This window comes from Petromyzon marinus, chromosome 1 (assembly GCF_048934315.1).
Source record: "Petromyzon marinus isolate PM22_M1 ecotype Great Lakes invasive population chromosome 1, UKy_Petmar_22M1.pri1.0, whole genome shotgun sequence".
Lineage (NCBI taxonomy): Eukaryota > Metazoa > Chordata > Hyperoartia > Petromyzontiformes > Petromyzontidae > Petromyzon > Petromyzon marinus.
The window spans coordinates 24207370-24221711 of record NC_133667.1 but is presented as its reverse complement, the minus strand read 5'-3'; the positions used below and the strand labels follow the sequence as shown (position 1 = coordinate 24221711).

The window sequence follows — 14342 nt, the reverse complement described above, 5'->3', positions numbered from 1 at the left end:
AATTGATGCTAATAACATTTGACAGATTATATGTTTGGGATTGCTGTCGCCACTGCAATAACAACATTGGGAGTGTGTATAATTTACAATTAATCGCGGGCAGTTTTCCACCGTAATTACCAAACACTTTCATTACATTATAAATACAGTAAATGAACTGCTTTCCGAAGTCTCAGCCCATAGTTCCTGCAACAGTGAGTGGTACAATGGCCCGCAAGCATGTTGGCAAGTAAATTATTACTTTAAGAAGCAATGAAGAACTGAGGATAGGTTCCACATATACATTGAGTACCACTATTGCGGGACATCAACAGTTGGTGTGTATGGAAATACTGGTCACCACCATAGGAATGTGGCCCTGCCGCCACTGACTGAAGACCACCAGTGGAGAAAATCAATTTCCAACACTTGTATGACTATAGCAATACATTGACTTTAGATTTTGAAGAAGTGGTAACCCATGCGATGTTAGTTCTTATCTGTTTTCTGTGGTTCGTGTGATAGAGCTGATGACCATTCACTCTGCAGCGTAGTGGTAGATACTGACTTGTACAATTAACTACTGGGCACAGATTAACCATGCTTGTAGATTAACCGCGCTTCCCGAAAAGAGAACCAAATATCTTTAAGCTCACAGTAGTTCTGTGACTAGCTGCTCCTCACTCATCGAGTCTCACTGACACGTGGCCATATGACCCACAAACGTATCAGAAAGTAAATTATTAATTTCAGAAGCAATAAAGAACTGAGGACCGGTTCTAAGTATTCACCTTCAATGTATGTCGGTCAACAACCGCATAATACATTTTTTTACATTGTGATTTTGTTGTATCCTGGCCACCGCGGATGATCGAGAGTTGACGCTGTGTGGCAGTGCATGTGAGCGCGATGAGTGAGGGGCGGCCCTCGTCACAGTGCTGTTTCTGTGGTGTCCCGTCGTAGGTCTTCGCTCGTGGGCCGTGGATCCCGCTGTCTGTGATCTTGATCAGCAGCTCAAGCTTTTCATCTCCCGACACTCGGCGCGCTCCTCAGCGCAGGTCAAAGGTCAGTGGGAGCAACCGGCACGCGTTTTACATATCAAAGGGCCAAAAGCATTCCCCAGATCGTCTTTATTAAAAAGGCCGTGCCATGTGTTTTGCTGGTGTAGTTGCGAACGCATGTAGGGGTGTGTGTTTTTTAAAATTAGTACAATTTCTATGACGGGTTTTATTTCGTGTAATAAGAGGTATGACGAAAGCAATTTTGGGGGTTTGGCATTCATATTCTCTATTTCCTGCAAATAATATTCCATACAGAATTTAATGTTCTAGATTTGAAGCTTTCGTGACTGCAAGGATTCATACTCTTTGGTTTTATTTGGTGAAGTCACGTAGATAAAATAAAACAAAATAAAATAAAAGAAAATCATTAAATCACGACGTTTCGGAGGCAACACAAGCTTCCGTCTTCAGGTGGAAAAGTCAACGCAGAATATCTGATATTCTGCGTTGACTTTCTGCATTGACTTTTCCACCTGCAGACGGAAGCTTGTGTTGCCTCCGAAACGTCGTGATTTAATTATTTTCTTTTATTTTGTTTTATTTTATCTACGTGACTTCACCGAATAAAACCAAAGAGTAAGAATTTAATGTATTGATGATGATAAATATAATTAATGCACAGGTAGAAGAAACTACAAATTCGAGTTGAACGATGGCATCGTGGTTTACGCACTGCGCTGAGAACCTGGTGACCCGAGTTCGATTCTCAGCCCCAGCTGCTACCATCATTGATGATTGATATTGGAACCGTTCCTATGCACCCCCTACATCAACCCGCACTGACCAACGTGGCAAAATATGGTCAAACAATACTCACGACTGAACGTGGAGACTGCTTCATCCAGCAGTGGATTGTTAAAGGTCTCTAAATTATTATTATTTAAAATACTGTTCTAAAATTTGATTTATTATTTCTTTAGGAACATTATTTATCTTGACAGACAAAACTCTCATAAAACAGGAATTTTGAATAAAAAGGATCTAATCACCATCAGAAATGTCATTCAATTGTCCAAATCATGCCATGCTTTATGGAACACAGGATTATCTGCCTTTTAATCCCTAGATTCCCTACGGTATAAAATTCCTCCATATGTGTGTCGCCACAGGCATTGCCAAGCTCATTTTAACGTGTGCAGCTTCTGATCGCTGCTTACATTGTAGTTTTGCTAACGTTGGATGCATAGCTCCTGCCAAAGTGGTTCATGCGTGGTAAATTTTGTCAAAGTGTAGTCCTTGTAACAATGAGGCCAAAAATACAGTAATACAAAATCACAGAGCATATAATTGCCTTAGAGAGCATGTTAATGGTCCGTCTCATAATATGTTGTAAGTAGCTCTTAGTGGGGGGGAGGTGTGGATAGAGCCTGGATTTGTTTAGGGGTGGGGGCGGACGGGATTAGTGCTGTCTGGTTCTAGTTGACAATTCTAGACAGTGGTAGCTGTTGCCTTGAAAAGCCCTCTCCCAATGTCTCCCCAGTTGCAATTATCTGAGCTCCGCTGGGCACTGTGGTGCCAGTGAAGCGCTGTCCTGCCCGTGTATAACAACTCCTGAAACATTTGGCATTCACAAAATGGGCGGGGAGGTGTTGGCGTTGGAGCGCTTGACTGTGTTGCGAACGCACTGATTAAAGTGCCAAAACTAATTCGATTAAGGGATTAACGTTTTTAAATTCTGCAAATAAATAAAATGCAATCAAATCGATGCCATTTGACTCGGTTTAAATATCTTAGTTTAACACGTAGGCTTTCGCGACCAATATTATTCATAATAAAGGTTCTTGGGTTAGATCGCGTTTATTTATAAATGTGTCGTAACCCTCCACCACCCGACACGGCCAATCAGCAAAAAAAGTGTCACGTTGACAAAAGACAAATAATTCACTACTTCAGCCCACCGGTGTGTTGAAGAGCTAATCCACATTTACAGTTTGAGTACGACGTTTCGCTGGTAAATACTTCCAGCATCATCGGGCTAATATCAAATATGGCTCAATGAAATAGCCCACCTTACTGGATGTTTTTGGGCCAATGTGCTGAATGAAGGTTGTCAATGCATGTGGTCTAATATGGAATTTGTATGCAGCCTGATTATTTAATGCTTTGTTTCAACTCCTTGCCTGAAGGTGTGGGGCCCCATTTCCTTAAGTACACAATGCCTTTGTGCTGAGCGTCTCAGTTTTCAGCCCTCCACAGTAGTCGTACTTTAGCCCGTCGCACAGCCACTGTTTTAGTGTCTACAGTTGTCGCGAGTTGAGGCAGTTAAGACAGAGTTGGTTGACGAAGGTGGTACATTTTTATTTTTACCATTTTAACCAAAAATGTCACGGCAACCTAATGGGTTTAACGCAAGCACACTGGAGCCGCTGTTCATTAACATTACAAACAGCAGCTACAATTGCCAATTGTGCTTGCCTGTTCCCCTTTTTATAAAAACCCTGGCTGTGCCCATGTGTGCTATGTCAAGGCAGGACCTGAAGACGTGAAGGAGAGGCTCTGTCAAAGCAACTGCTTTCACGCTGTAACGTCCAGACGTGGTCTCGTGTTCCTTAGCTGCTTTCCCCTTTGTTAGTTACGGCCGTGTGAAGTTACTGTTCCTCGTTGGTTTTATGTTTGAAACTAAGCTGGCAAATGAAATTAATATTTAAAAAATTAGTTTTTGGTTTAAGTCTCTACTTTGAAATCCTCTGTGTGTGTGTGTGTATATATTGGGAGAGCGATAGTGCCCTGATTAGCTGCACTGCATTATCAACTCGGCGACCCAAGAATGATTCCTGCCCATGGCCAGTATCGGTGACGAATATTTGAATCGGTCTTAGGCTGTCCATAGTGTAACCATCAATACTAGGGGAGACATATGTGGCCAGGTATGGTTCTGGCCACTCATCCCCTGACGCCGTGTTTGCCGTCATAGGTGCTCGCTAACAGAAGTGGCGAGATGGAGTGATAAGCTTCGCAAGAACATGTGTGATGTGATTTAGGGAAGCCTTTATCCAGTCGTGTATAGGCCTTGCCTGATGGTGGGATTTTCCAACCTACCTATAACCTTCATTTCCGTGTGCACATATTAGACTGGCATTTTATCCGTGTTTTCCCAATATTATTTGTCTCTTGTGAGATGGTCCAATTATCTTGGGTTTCATCTGTTTACGGAGATGTCCACGTAACTATCTACACTGAAGACTTCCGGTGACCATGTCACTTATCTTATTTAAATGTAACCCTCTACTCCCTCTTAACTGTAAAGGAGAGCTATTCTCCAAAATATGAGGCTGTTATCTATATTTCTGTTCTTAGCTAGTGTTATGACAAATGTGGTGAGTGTCTTGTTATTTGTCATATGCGTGAGAAAACTCACGCATATGAAGGGGTCATGCGTAAAGCTTCATACAGAGACAACCACGTAACATCATCTGTCAATGTGCACTATTTTTTTACCTGCGTATAACTTAAAAAAAAATCAAATCAGAGGGGGTGGGATTCAAGTCTGGTGTGTGTTTGGTATTGTATGTCGCAGTATCGTGCATTGTAAAATGCAGTGGGTAACCATCCTCCTGTACATGGAATGGCAACAGCCCAGTTTCCCAGTGGCTGTGGGAACGAGGCATTCGAGGCACTAATAGTGGCCCCAGTGTTAGCGGCTACCACAAAGCACAAATACTCTGCGTGCCTAATTGAGTGCGTTTTATAATTTCGTCAAGATGTTGGTTGAACTCGTAACACACGTGTTAAAGTGAGTAAATACATATATTCAGGAAAAGGTGTTTTTCTTCCCATAAATGAAAGGCTACACTGTGCACAAAAATGTATTTTATTTCATTCACATTTGTGAACATACGTGCATTTACTGAATATTTAATGCTGATAATATAGTATTTCTATATGCTACTGAGTGCATGTCTCTGCTTATAGTGCTTGACTCGCAATTAGAAGTTTGTGAGTTCTAATCGCGATGGATCATTCTGCGCCATCATCCTTCTGGGGTTGCTAAAATAGGCATTGCTTTGTGAAACAATTAAATGTTTTTCATTCCACAGCTCGCATCGGTGATGAATAATATGTGAACCGGTCTTTGGAGTCCAAATTATCCAAGCGACCCTTGATGATTGACTTAGGATGGGGATGTATGTATGTTGAACTTCTTTCGCACCGTACGTAGCCAATCGGACATCTTCACTCTTAGCTCACTGGTCTAGGGATGCCTTCTTCATCCAGCAGTGGCTTGCCTCAGGGCTTGTACATTTGTATGCACACACATGGACACAACAAATCTGCACTTTGTGAAATTCCTCATCTCGGCCTCATCAATCCTCCAAAATCCTCACCCTGCCATAGCAAAATTAAAGCCTTGGATTTTTCTTACTCTGCATCTTTAAAGTGAATAATATGCGTGTCCCTTGGGGCTGCACATTTTTCAAAATAAAATGACATCTTGTCACTTGGCCTTACATATGTAGTGACATCACTGGATGTCAACTTTCTGGGTGCAGTGCCGGCCCTAGAGGGGCACGGCGTGCGGTGTAGCGACATCGCGGATACCACAGTGGTGTGGGTGTAGTACCAGCCTTCGAGGAGCCCTGTGAGTGCTGAATGAAAGCGCTAGATGGCACCACGCATGGCGTGCAGTGCCGGCCCCTACAGGACAGGGTGTGTGGGTGCCGGCCGAAGGATGAGGTTACTCGAGGCCATGGCACTCAGGTTGACCCGGGAGGACACGTAACCAGTTAAGTCTAAAAAGGGGCCCCAGAGGGGGCTAGGGGTGGTCACGTGATTGGGATCCAGATCCTTCCCGAGGATTCTGGAAGGTGGACGTGGCCAAGGGCGAAGCCGGCCACGCCACAGAGAATATAAGCCGGGTCCCGGGGTCCCGAGAGAGAGGCCAGGGTTGTTTGTTCATCCTGGAAGAAACCTTCGTCTACGTTCTCCGTTCAACGAGTCTCCAACACGTGGACCTGGGCCGAAGCTGTTGGTCCCGGTCCATAGTGTCAGTTACGTAGTGACTAGTATAGTTAGCCTGGTTGTTATTCTGTTAAGGGGAAAGTTACCCCGTGTGTTGGAGCTGAATAAATGTGTTGCCTCCAAGTCTACGGCTGCAACTCAGTTGAACCCATTACACACCGAAGGGCAAAGGTGGATGACATATTTACGAATATATACATGTCGATGCATTGTACAAGTTTACATCCTTGAGGAAATGGCTAAAATACGTCACCTTGGCGATTGACTCCGTTTTTGTTGTCACTGAAGTGTCGGTAATTTTCAGCCAAAATGCGGACAGAATTTTTACATTCGTCAGCATGTGAAATTCTAGATTTAAAGCTTTCGTGACTGCAAGGATCCATATTCTTTGGTTCTATTGGGTAAAGTCACGTAGGTAAAAAATAAAATAACAAAAATCACGACGTTTCGACCACAACACAAGTGGCCTTCGGAGGACAGGACAGGTTGGTCCCTTCACCTGATGAAGGCCACTTGTGTTGTGGTCGAAACGTCGTGAGTTTTGTTAGCATGTGAAATGTGTCCCACACTGCATTTGTATGAATTGTGTGAGCGTTGCGCAAGGTGTAGTATTGTACTGGGATTGAGTGCACTTACGGTTGCATGTTTGTGGTGTGTTGTTGTTGTAATGGAAACCATGCGGAGTGAACCCCATACCTCAGGGGTGAATGATTATAGTTGCAAAGAAAATTCAGGCTGCGCGATTGGATTTACTCGACCCTGCGATAGTGCCCGCCTGAACTGTGCAGGTGATGCTTTTGAGAATAATTACTTTGACCAAACTGATTCGTGGTATCTTTTATTTGTGATAATTTTTTATATATCGAGATAGATATAAAAAAAACATTTAATTTATGTTTTCTCCCAGTTTTGCAAAAACCACAATGAGAATAAAAAATATTGTGACGCAATATCACACACGGTATTAAAGGGAACAACGTCTCTTGAATTTGTAGGTTGTGGCCTTAAACCATTGCACTCGAATCAAATCAACATGGTTTCAAGAGCTTGTGATAAATTTCATTTCGATCAAAGCCCACTTTTGGTATTATCAAGTTCCAAATGGCAGTAAATGTATATGTTTACTTCCCAACATGCTAATACAGTGAAACTGCTCTTCACTATGTCCTTATTCTATACAACTATTGTCTGAAACCACAAAGGAGCGTTGATAATCCTATTCATCCTGCATCGAGTCTATTATCCATACTTATCCATGGATAAAATGAGTTGGAAATCCTCCTATTTGTGCGCTGAGTCACCTGTAAGTGGTCTCCCATAGGTGCTAATTTCATCCTAGTATCTGAGACTTTTTACATGGATTAGAGCCTGGAAGTTGTTGAAAATTTTACTTTTTGTCAGTCTTTCGCCACTCAAGAGTAAACCGAAACGTGGTATCTTAAGAGGCACCAAATTCATCCTATTATTCAAGCCCACGTGTGGATGAAAAAGCAAGACCTGGAAGTGGTGCCAAATTTTTTTGGCATGTGGAATGAAACCAGATCCTTTAAGAAGACCCACGCATCTGGGGGGATGGTAACATTCAACTTAATATAGACAAACGGATAACAATCTCTCATCTTGTGGTCACTGTGCATGATATTAACTGCCTTGTCTGCTCTTCAGGAAGGACGTGGGTTCGATCCCGACCCTGACGCCTGTATATTTGGAGTTAGCGGTGTCTCTCTTCCCATAATAGCGTGGATTTTTCTCCGGGTCCTCCTGTTTTTCCGTCTACATTGAGAAACATGCGTTTAGAGAATTTGGCTGCTATACATTTTCCACTTTGAGCGATCATTTGTGGCCAGGTTGCTTCTTAAAAAGAGCTGTATAGCTCTGTGGGCCTGACCTGGTAATATAAAAAAAGTACAGTCCAAGCCTACAACACCTCTGGTATTCCCAGGCACTCTAACTCAAGTACTGTACTTATTTGGCTTTCCATTAGTTTCGGTGGTCTGACGATATCGGTGTATTCAGGGTGATTAATTGCAGCCATCTGCAGGGCCAGCTGCGGGAGAAGGAGTTGATGCTGGGCTGCTTTGTTTTGTAAACGTCCTTGCGCTAACACCTGAGCACGGTGCCCAGGTACTGCAGTTCCGTTCCCTAAAGCCCATACTGCACACGTGCAAAATGAGTTTAAAGTGAATTCGTGTGCACTTCACAACAATTTTTTGGCAAGCGATTTATTCTCCAAAACGTAGCAAGAGCAGCGTGTCACATGCATGCTCCACACTTGTTGTCATAGTTATGACTTTCTTGCGAGGTTACCACAAAATTGCCTCTGCACGCAATTATATTTGCGTGTTTAATGAGCGTTGTTTATTGAACCTGGCCTTGTTGCAAGTTAATTCGCAAATTATCGATTTTTACTGTTAGTTTGTTTGCCACTGGGAAAAAAGGTGAAAATGAATACTGGCTTTCGCAAATAACTCCAGTCTGTTTTGTATAGATGCCAAATAAAGCTCAACAGGTTCGGGAAATCATATATATGCGTGGATTGTGTCACATTCTTTCGTGATTTTGTCTTAAAAATTATTAATGAGCAGTTATGGAAAAATCTATTTGCATATATGGGAATATTACTGATTTCTCCAAGTTTGTGTCTCCATTTTTTCAGCAACTCTGAACATTTTTTTTATTTGGCCGTTTTTTAAGAGGATGAGTCCCGATAGCAACACAGTTTTGCTCGATAGTTGTTCTCATACTTGATCGTCATTTCTAGAATTATAGTTCCCCCCCCCCCTCCCCCACTGTTTGGATGGACAGAGCTTATGCACTACCACTTTCAACTCTAGTTGGGAAGCATTACAAATTGGCTCGTAAATACTTCATAGAAATGCAGCTTAAGCATGGGCCTCGTTTTCAACTCCCTCCACTGTGCCTCTAATCCATTGCCGTTTTCCACACTTTTGCGATCGACCCTGGCTGCCTCGTTTCTCAAAAATACCTACGCGGTCCACACTGTTGTCTCTTGGCTGGCCGCCAATCACATTTCTTACACATTAGCGGGGGTAGTGGGGTCTCCGAAGGAATCCTGTGGGCGTTTAAGGAAAAACGGACGGACGCCGGAGCCTACACCTAAGCAAACAATCGCACTTGGCGGAGGGAAGGCAAAGAAGGGAAGGGAGTTCGCCATTGGCGTTAAAGGAAGCACCGGGCTTGACCTGCGCTAGGAGCCAGCAGTAGCTCGTTACGCCTGGACCAGCGTGATAAACAAATATTCAGCCAGTCGTTCACTTTTGTTTGATAACTTTTCAACATTATTTTATTCGATTACCATCAAATGTGTATGCGACAAACTAGTTTTTGTTGTTGTTTGGCAGAATTTTTAAAAATGGTTTATTCGTAACAGTTGTACACCATCTCAGTAATTCAGCCGATATACAAAAAAGGAGTGCAAGGCCCTCATGAAACAATTGTTATTCATGTACAGGGCCCCTTTTTTACAAAAGGTTCCTTTTTAAAAGAAATAACATTTGATTGGTTGAAAAATGTCTTGAGAATCAGTGAGTCTTTGGAAAAATTATCGAATATTATCAATGTTTTTATTATTAAGATGATAGCTGCTTCAGCCCTGTTTATATACAAACCCCTACATGTACAGACCACATATTTGCATAGAAACGAAACTCTTCACACAGTAGCTGTGGGCATGGGAGGTGGTGTGCTTACGAGTGTGATGAGCAAGTAACACATGCTCGAACCCCACACCATGGTGCTTGTGCCAGGCAAGGTGTACTTTGAGACCACGTGGAGTGTCGACGGCTCGCCGGTAGAAGGTCACGGGACACACCCAGGTGTTACGGATCAACTGACTGAGATGACTGGCAGATGCACCACCTGTGCTCCCGATGGTGCCAACGTGCCCGTGTCATAGCTGCCCTGTGCTCTGCATGCACACACCCCACCACACGTACATATGCACACATCCTGCACACAGTAGCTGTATGTGCATGCACAAGTGTGTGTGCTGGAGAGACGTTGTGCTTCCTGCTCTCATTGCTCTTTGACCGAGGTCTTTGTTTTATTCTAGCAAAATGCACAGCCCCACCTGGCAGGCTGCGCGTGTGGTGTGCAAATGAAATACTGTACAGCGCCTTGCTCTGACCTTGAATCCTCCTGGACTTCTTTTCAAATGGAAGCATTGCCAAGCTACGCTTCTGTGTGTTTTTTAATATCATTTGAATATGAAAAGCCTATGACATCATTTGCATAAATGTTATTTATTCTTATCTTTTATGCCAGACATGGCAATCCAGGGTTTGCAAGGCCGGCTTGTAGGGCTACGTAGTGGCCAGTAAATGACAGTGGATGAAACAAATTGCAGTGGGCGCCACGGTGGCGAGATGTTCTCCCCCACTTGGTATACAGGAGGTTGTGGGTTCGATCCCGACCCTGACGCCTGTGTATTTGGAGTTTGCATGTTCTCTCCTCTTGGTCGCGTGGATTTTTCTCTTAAGTCCTCTGGTTTTCTCTCCGTATTTAGGAACAGGCATTTAGAGTTTCTCTAAACGCATGTTTTTGCCGCTATAATTTCCCACTTCATAAGCCACTTCGTCGAGCTATCGTTTGTGGCCAGGTCACTTTTGAAAAACAGCTGATAGCTGAATGAGCCTTAACTGGTAAAATTAAAGTAGTAATAAAAAATGGGTTGCTAACCTATTTGTACAGATTTTCGGTCTGTTTTTTTTCTCTGGGTATCTTGTAAACTATTCAATAAGGAATTGGATTAACTAGGATTTGGCAAACTCCAGTCCTCACACCACACCACCTGATGACTGTGTAATACATGAAAACATGCTTTGTGGTGGGTTGTGAGGAGTGAAAATTTTGAGAGGCCCCAGGCTAAAAATAATTCAAAGCAGGACCATTTACAGAAAGAGTCCTGAGGCTCGGTGAGGGATTTATTTACGTTTCTTTTATGTCTTTACTTCCACGTGAGTGGCCAGACAGCAACAGCAGGTCTCCTTTACAAAGTAGACCTGGAAAGGAGAGGGTGTGCATTAACATGCTGGAGAACGGCAGTTTGGTACAAGATCGGTGCTAACAGAACAACGGGTGCACGTTTGTGTTTGCTCATGCAGTGTAGGTGAATATAATCCAAGAATGTTCATGAACTGGCCATTTGTCAATCCACTGCTGGATGAAGGCCTCCCCCACATTGTGTGGGTCATGAAACTTATTTGTCCACCATTTATTGCGTGTTGGTGAGAACGCGAAGTGTAGATGTGGGAGCATCGAAGTACAGTACAAAAATAGATTTCACTGCACTACCCACCATGTAGTTCAGCCCCATAGCTGCTCATGACAACCTGCCATACATTCTGGTCATCTGTCGATGCATTGTCTGGGCTCGATCTTGCTCGGATGAGATCGGTTGCATGCCGGGTGTATTGGTCATGAACACCAGTGCAGGAAGACTACTTCTTAGACATGGTACATATGTGGCCCTTTCACAACCAAGTCACAAACGGCTCCAGCCAACTGGGTAAATTGCGCCAGACATGACAGTTTGACAGCATCACGGAATCAATGATCAAACCTGAAAAGGAGGGTAACCATTGTAGTTTGTTTGCTGGGAGATTTATAATTTGGACAAATTACATCATTGATAATAATGCAGCTATGAGTATCACACTTCATCTCACCCCACTCCATTTTCATCCCACCTTTCCAATTATTTTTCACATGACAGTGAATGGTAGCACCTCTAGCATGGCTTCAGAGGGCACATGTACCCTATATATACGGTACACGAATGAAAAGCATCGATTCTCACATGCACGATTCATTGCGTGTACCGTGAATTGGGTATCAACATTGATAACGCATACATGCAGCTCCCGGTGTTTGATTATTCTGAAAATAAAGTTTGGGCCGATCGTGGAAATGAACGTCTCTTACAAAATCTTTCAGAATGGGCAGTTTCAGATATTGGAAGCTAAGCAGGTTTGAGCATGGGTAGCACTTGGGATAGGTGACCACCATTTACACTACATTGTTATAGGCTGCTACAGGGCTACGCTGTGGTTAGTAAAGGGCAGTGTCGAACAAAACGACTGTTGTACTGCACTGGCTATGCTCCCATGTCTAACCAGCCCTAACCAGTGTGGTTGAAGTATGATCCAATATCCCGCACGGTGTGGGAAAGCCATCTTCCAGCAGTGGGTTGACAATCGGGCTGTGCATGTACACGATGATCATGATGATGACTGTGTGCTCACTGTAGTGGAAGCCTTTATTACCTATGAATAGAAATGCTGGTGCGTGCCTTGACTTGATAATAGGGTTTTCCACTTTTATCTGGCAACAAAACAGGTGTTAAGATGTTAAAATACCAAACTGAAACCTTTTACAAGGAATCATGTCTATATTAACCACAATGCTTGTGGTCAGAATGCAAACAAAAAACGTACTCGGATAATTGTCCTTGAAACTGATTGGTCCACACCAGAGACAGCTTTCGTTTGAGCCTCGTCTCAAACGGTGTTAGACCAGAGGACGCCGAAAGGCGTACAGCTCAAAGACAATGCCACTATCAGAGTAATGAGAGCACGGGGTGCGCATCTATATCATAGGACCTCCTTTGCCAGTACCAAAGATGCTCACCCCGAGCTCTCATTACTCTGATAGTGCATTGTCTTTGGGCTGGTACGCCTTTTGGCATCCTCTGGTCTAACACTGGTTGAGACGAGACTCAAATGAAAGCTGTCTCTTGTGTAGACCAATCAGTTTCAAGGACAATGCATATATTATCAGAGTGCTTTTTGTTTACATTCTGACCACAAGCATTGTGGTTAATGTAGACATGATTCCTTGTACAGTAAAAGGTTTCAGTTTGGTGTTTTAACATCTTAACATCTGGTTTGTTGCCAGATAAAAGGGGATAAAAAACCTATTATCATATTTTGGTACTGACAAAGGAGGTCCCATGATGTACGTGCCTGAACTTGTTGTCACAATCATATTTCCCGACGCACTGCATGCATTTATATGGAAATGTAACCGTCAAACATGGGGGAAATGCTGTTTGTGTAATACACACTGAGCATTGAGTTACCCAGCCTAGCCTCTGGCTATCAGTCTGTAATTGCTTAGCAAGGTGAACATAAATGTGCATTGTGCTTTCTAATCTTATCCAACTTTTTAGATACATTAATATGAATCTTTGACTTCCAATGCATACATAATCTATAAATAAATCTTGATTTATGGTGTTTCGTCAGAATCAATGTGTCTAACGGTGAGCACAGAGTTATTCACGTAACTTGTTTAACCTTTAGTACTCGTGGCAGTGAGACATTCCACATTCCCGTGGCAAGACCAGCACATCCAAAGGACAACCACTTTTTACTTTCAGCAAAGTGGTATACATTATTGGAGGTATGATGATGATGTATTGCTTAATTGATTGACATGATTCTTAAGCTCACAATACATGCATCAAATTGCTCATGTAAGATTTGATTTGCGTACGTTTGATATAATTGGTTCACGTCACCTCATTAGCCACTAGAGGCCGCTTCATTTACCCCTATAGCACAAAAAACAATCGATTCCTGACAGGAATCGGGACTGAATCATGACTGAATCATAATCTAATCAACTCATGGGTCAACCAGTCCATCTTGACTCATCGGAAGAAAACTATGTTCTGTATTCACGTGAAATGTAAGCATTCACATGTTCTCATTGTCCACTAGTGAATGCCCCTCCAAGCTGTCACCCTCAATTTAGAAGTCAACCAACTTCACTAGCAAACTGGATTTTGGAAAGGTTTCTCTACCATCGATCACATACACACTTTAAATACATTTCTTGGAAATACATGTTATATCGAACACAATTATGTCCTGTCCATTGCAGACTATGAAATGGCCTTTGACTCGGTGGAAATTGAAGCAGTCATCCAAACTGGCACACTCGTGTATGGGTGTAATGACATTTCAGCTTTGCGTTGCGTATTGTGCCTTTGCCGTGGGCTTGTTAAATCGGGCTGCACCCCGAGTCTGGACTTTTATTGGGGTGGGGGTGGCGGGATAACAGGGCAGTGGTCCTAACGACGGCTTTTAAACATCACACTGGATGCCTGTGCGAGCCCCACCTGAACTGCATGGAACACATTTGCTTTAGTGTAAATAATGTGGGGGTGCGTGCATGCGGCCCAGCGTCTGGCCGGGAGGGTTCGGTTCACAGCGGGCGGTGTACGTACGGGGGTGGGGGGTGCAGTGCACGTTTCCTGTGCTGTGCATCAACACTGCTGAGAGTTGGGTTTCTTTCAATGCATTCAACAAATTTTTACAT

The 14342-nt window shown here is 43.2% G+C and overlaps 1 protein-coding gene and 1 long non-coding RNA gene across 3 annotated transcripts in view; one reads left to right on the top strand and one right to left on the bottom strand.

The window, feature by feature from the left end:
- The window catches only part of MAP1B (microtubule associated protein 1B), a 96639-nt gene that overhangs the window by 28060 nt on the left and 54237 nt on the right, over positions 1-14342 (top strand). For both annotated transcript variants that reach the window (XM_076065907.1, XM_032945871.2), the window contains exon 2: positions 943-1044. Coding sequence is in view for 1 of the 2 variants with exons in the window: in XM_032945871.2 (XP_032801762.1) it covers positions 943-1044 (102 nt within the window). In the remaining variant the exon portion in view is untranslated. The remainder of the gene's footprint in view (positions 1-942; positions 1045-14342) is intronic.
- LOC142924165 (uncharacterized) lies at positions 9636-12375 on the bottom strand. Its single transcript, XR_012941329.1, has 3 exons — positions 12284-12375; positions 10951-11020; positions 9636-9927 (listed from the first exon to the last, which is right to left on the bottom strand). It is a non-coding gene; the product is annotated as an uncharacterized LOC142924165 (long non-coding RNA).